The sequence below is a fragment of the Lampetra fluviatilis genome (assembly GCF_964198595.1).
Source record: "Lampetra fluviatilis chromosome 48 unlocalized genomic scaffold, kcLamFluv1.1 SUPER_48_unloc_1, whole genome shotgun sequence".
NCBI classification, from domain to species: domain Eukaryota; kingdom Metazoa; phylum Chordata; class Hyperoartia; order Petromyzontiformes; family Petromyzontidae; genus Lampetra; species Lampetra fluviatilis.
Window position 1 is genome coordinate 225,710 of NW_027620429.1, and position 5,000 is coordinate 230,709.

The 5,000-nt window shown below is 48.7% G+C and overlaps 1 protein-coding gene across 1 annotated transcript in view; it reads right to left on the reverse strand.

The window, feature by feature from the left end:
• LOC144953846 (tumor susceptibility gene 101 protein-like) overlaps nt 1–5,000 on the reverse strand; it is a 23,826-nt gene that overhangs the window by 10,083 nt on the left and 8,743 nt on the right. Inside the window, 2 exon segments of the mRNA XM_078884500.1 lie at nt 58–112; nt 3,122–3,200. Coding sequence (XP_078740626.1) covers nt 58–112; nt 3,122–3,200 — 134 coding nt within the window.

The following is a 5,000-nucleotide window of genomic DNA, read 5'->3' on the forward strand; positions in this document are numbered from 1 at the left end:
GTGTGTGTGTGTATGTGTGTATGTGTGTGCGTGTGTGTGCGTGTGTGCATCACTCACACTGAAGGCTGGCAGGCCGGATAAGACACGGGGCTGACAACCGCTGGGTATGAACCTTCAACAACAACAACCACCACCACCACCACCCAAAACCAGAATCAGAATCTTGATGTACCCTGGAGAAATCCGATGGGCTACTAAGCTCTTAGTCACAGATGTTCGGCACGGGCTCAGAAAGTTACAGGACAATACACGAAACAGTAAACACGCAAACAAGAATGTCAATGATATGAGTACACACGGCATAAGCACACCAACTCCCGCTAAACAACAACAGCCGCCACAAACACCACGACAATATGACTGTCTGTGTGTGTATCACTGTGTGTGTATCACTGTCTGTGTATCACTGTGTGTGTATCTCAGTGTGTGTCACTGTGTGTATCACACTGTGTGTGTGTATCACACTGTGTGTATCACACTGTGTGTGTATCTCAGAGTGTGTGTGTGTCACACAGTGTGTATCTCAGGGTGTGTTTATCACTGTGTGTATCACACTGTGTGTGTCACACTGTGATACACACACTGTGATACACACACTGTGTGTATCACTGTGTGTGTGTATCACTATGTGTGTGTATGTCAGGGTGTGTGTAAGTCAGGGTGTGTGTATGTCAGGGTGTGTGTATCACTGTGTGTGTGTCACTGTGTGTATCACACTGTGTGTGTGTATCACACTGTGTGTATCACACTGTGTGTGTATCTCAGAGTGTGTGTGTGTCACACAGTGTGTATCTCAGGGTGTGTGTATCACTGTGTGTATCACTGTGTGTGTGTATCACTATGTGTGTGTCACACTGTGATACACACACTGTGATACACACACTGTGTGTATCACTGTGTGTATCACTGTGTGTATCACTGTGTGTGTGTATCACTATGTGTGTGTCACACTGTGATACACACACTGTGATACACACACTGTGTGTATCACTGTGTGTATCACTGTGTGTGTGTATCACTATGTGTGTGTATGTCAGGGTGTGTGTATGTCAGGGTGTGTGTATGTCAGGGTGTGTGTATCACTGTGTGTGTGTCACTGTGTGTATCACAGTGTGTGTATCACTATGTGTGTGTATCTCAGACTGTGTGTGTCAGGGTGTGTGTATCACAGTGTGTGTGTATGTCAGGGTGTGTGTGTGTCTCAGGGTGTGTGTATCTCAGGGTGTGTGTATGTGTATCACAGTGTGTGTGTATCTCAGAGTGTGTGTATCACAAGGTGTGTGTATGTGTATCACAGTGTATGTATATCTCAGTGTGTGTGTGTATCACTATGTGTGTGTATCACTATGTGTGTGTATCACTGTGTGTCTCACACTGTGTGTGTGTGTGTATGTCAGGGTGTGTGTGTCACTGTGTGTATGTCAGGGTGTGTGTGTCACTGTGTGTATGTCAGGGTGTGTGTGTCTCACTGTGTGTATCACACAGGGTGTGTGTGTCTCACAGACTGTGTGTCTCACAGGGTGTGTGTGTCTCACTGTGTGTATCACACAGGGTGTGTGTGTCTCACTATGTGTGTGTGTGTCAGGGTGTGTGTATGTCAGGGTGTGTGTATCACACAGTGTGTATGTCAGGGTGTGTGTGTCTCACTGTGTGTATCACACAGGGTGTGTGTGTCTCACAGACTGTGTGTATGTCAGGGTGTGTGTATCACACTGTGTGTGTGTCTCACAGGGTGTGTGTGTATGTCAGGGTGTGTGTATCACAGAGTGTGTGTATCACTGTGTATCACTATGTGTGTGTGTCTCAGGGTGTGTGTATCTCACTATGTGTGTATGTCAGGGTGTGTGTATGTTGGGGTGTGTGTATCTCACTATGTGTGTATGTCAGGGTGTGTGTATCACTGTGTGTATGTCAGGGTGTGTATGTCACTGTGTGTGTGTGTAACACAGGGTGTGTATGTCACTGTGTGTGTGTGTAACACAGGGTGTGTGCCACACAGGGTGTGTGTGTATCTCACAGGGTGTGTGTATCTCACTATGTGTGTGTAACACACACTGTGTGTGTGTGTCTCACAGGGTGTGTGTCTCACTGTGTGTATCTCACAGGGTGTATCACACAGGGTGTGTGTCTCACTGTGTGTGTCTCACTATGTGTGTGTAGCACACAGGGTGTGTGTGTGTGTATCACACAGGGTGTGTGTATCACACAGGGTGTGTGTGTATCTCACAGACTGTGTGTGTGTCACTGTGTGTCTCACAGGGTGTGTGTCTCACTGTGTGTGTGTATCACACAGGGTGTGTGTATCTCACTATGTGTGTGTATGTCAGGGTGTGTGTCTCACTATGTGTGTGTATGTCAGGGTGTCTCACACAGGCTGTGTGTGTAACACAGGGTGTGTGTCTCACTGTGTGTGTGTATGTCAGGGTGTGTGTGTCTCACTGTGTGTATGTCAGGCTGTGTGTGTAACACAGACTGTGTGTATCACACTGTGTGTGTATCTCACAGTGTGTGTATCTCTCAGGCTGTGTGTGTGTCTCACTGTGTGTGTCACTGTGTGTGTGTCTCACTGTGTGTGTCACTGTGTGTAACACAGACTGTGTGTGTCACTGTGTGTGTGTGTCACTGTGTGTGTCACTGTGTGTAACACAGACTGTGTGTGTCACTGTGTGTGTGTGTCACTGTGTGTGTCACTGTGTGTGTCACTGTGTGTGTGTGTCACTGTGTGTGTCACTGTGTGTGTCACTGTGTGTAACACAGACTGTGTGTGTCACTGTGTGTGTGTCTCACTGTGTGTGTCACTGTGTGTAACACAGACTGTGTGTGTCACTGTGTGTGTGTGTGTCACTGTGTGTGTCACTGTGTGTGTCACTGTGTGTAACACAGACTGTGTGTGTCACTGTGTGTGTGTGTGTCACTGTGTGTCTCACTGTGTGTCACTGTGTGTGTCACTGTGTGTGTGTGTCACTGTGTGTGTGTGTCACTGTGTGTGTCACTGTGTGTAACACAGACTGTGTGTGTCACTGTGTGTAACACAGACTGTGTGTGTGTCACTGTGTGTGTCTCACTGTGTGTGTCACTGTGTGTAACACAGACTGTGTGTGTGTCACTGTGTGTGTCTCACCGCGTCCCAGCGACAGCACGGGGGGCTCCTCCCCAAACTCGGCGCACATCACCTGCACCAGCACCAGCAGGTCTGACGCCTGATACACACACACAGATACATACACACTGATACATACACACAGATACACACAGATACACACACACACACACACTGATACATACACACTGATACATACACACAGATACATACACACAGATACACACAGATACACACAGATACATACACACACACAGATACACAGATACACACACACACACTGATACATACAGATACATACAGATACATACACAGATACACACACACACAGATACACACACAAACACACAGATACATACACACACACACAGATACACACACAAACACACAGATACATACACACAGATACACACACAAACACACAGATACATACACACATCACCTGCACCAACGCCAGCAGGTCTGACGCCTGAAACACACACACAGACACACACAGATACATACAGATACATACACACAGACACAGACACACACACACACACACACACAGACACACACACAGATACATACACACACACACTGATACACACAGATACATACACACAGACACACACACACAGACACACACACACACAGACACACACACAGATACATACACACAGATACACACAGATACATACACACAGACACATACACACAGAGATACACAGATACATACACACACACAGATACATACACACAGCAATACCAAGCACACACATGGATAGATGCACAACAACGCGTGGCGATTGCACGTACCAATTGCGTGCAGCGATTGCATGTAGTGATTGCGAGCGGTTGCGAATGCGTTTAGCACTTGGGTGCGGCGACGCTGTTTAGTGGAGCGATTGCGAACAGCGATTGCGAACAGCGATTGCGAACAGCGATTGCGAACAGCGATTGCGAACAGCGATTGCGAACAGCGATTGCGAACAGCGATTGCGAACAGCGATTGCAGGCGGTTGCGGTTGCACATACAGATCACGAGCAGCGACTGCGAGTGGCGGTGATCGTGAGCAGCGATTGCGAGCGGTTGCGAGTAGCGGTTGCGAGTAGCGATTGCGAGTAGCGATTGCGAGTAGCGATTGCGAGTAGCGATTGCGAGCGGTAGTGATCGTGAGCAGCGATTGCGAGCGGTTGCGAGTAGCGATTGCGAGTAGCGATTGCGAGTAGCGATTGCGAGTGGCGGTGATCGTGAGTAGCGATTGCGAGTAGCGATTGCGAGTAGCGATTGCGAGCGGTAGTGATCGTGAGTAGCGATTGCGAGTAGCGATTGCGAGTAGCGATTGCGAGCGGTAGTGATCGTGAGTAGCGATTGCGAGTAGCGATTGCGAGTAGCGATTGCGAGTAGCGATTGCGAGTGGCGATTGCGAGCGGTAGTGATCATGAGTAGCGATTGCGAGTAGCGATTGCGAGTAGCGATTGCGAGTAGCGATTGCGAGTGGCGATTGCGAGCGGTAGTGATCATGAGTAGCGATCGTGAGTAGCGATTGCGAGTAGCGATTGCGAGTAGCGATTGCGAGCGGTAGTGATCGTGAGTAGCGATTGCGAGTAGCGATTGCGAGTAGCGATTGCGAGCGGTAGTGATCGTGAGTAGCGATTGCGAGTAGCGATTGCGAGTAGCGATTGCGAGCGGTAGTGATCGTGAGTAGCGATTGCGAGTAGCGATTGCGAGTAGCGATTGCGAGTAGCGATTGCGAGTGGCGATTGCGAGCGGTAGTGATCATGAGTAGCGATTGCGAGTAGCGATTGCGAGTAGCGATTGCGAGTAGCGATTGCGAGCGGTAGTGATCATGAGTAGCGATTGCGAGTAGCGATTGCGAGTAGCGATTGCGAGTAGCGATTGCGAGTAGCGATTGCG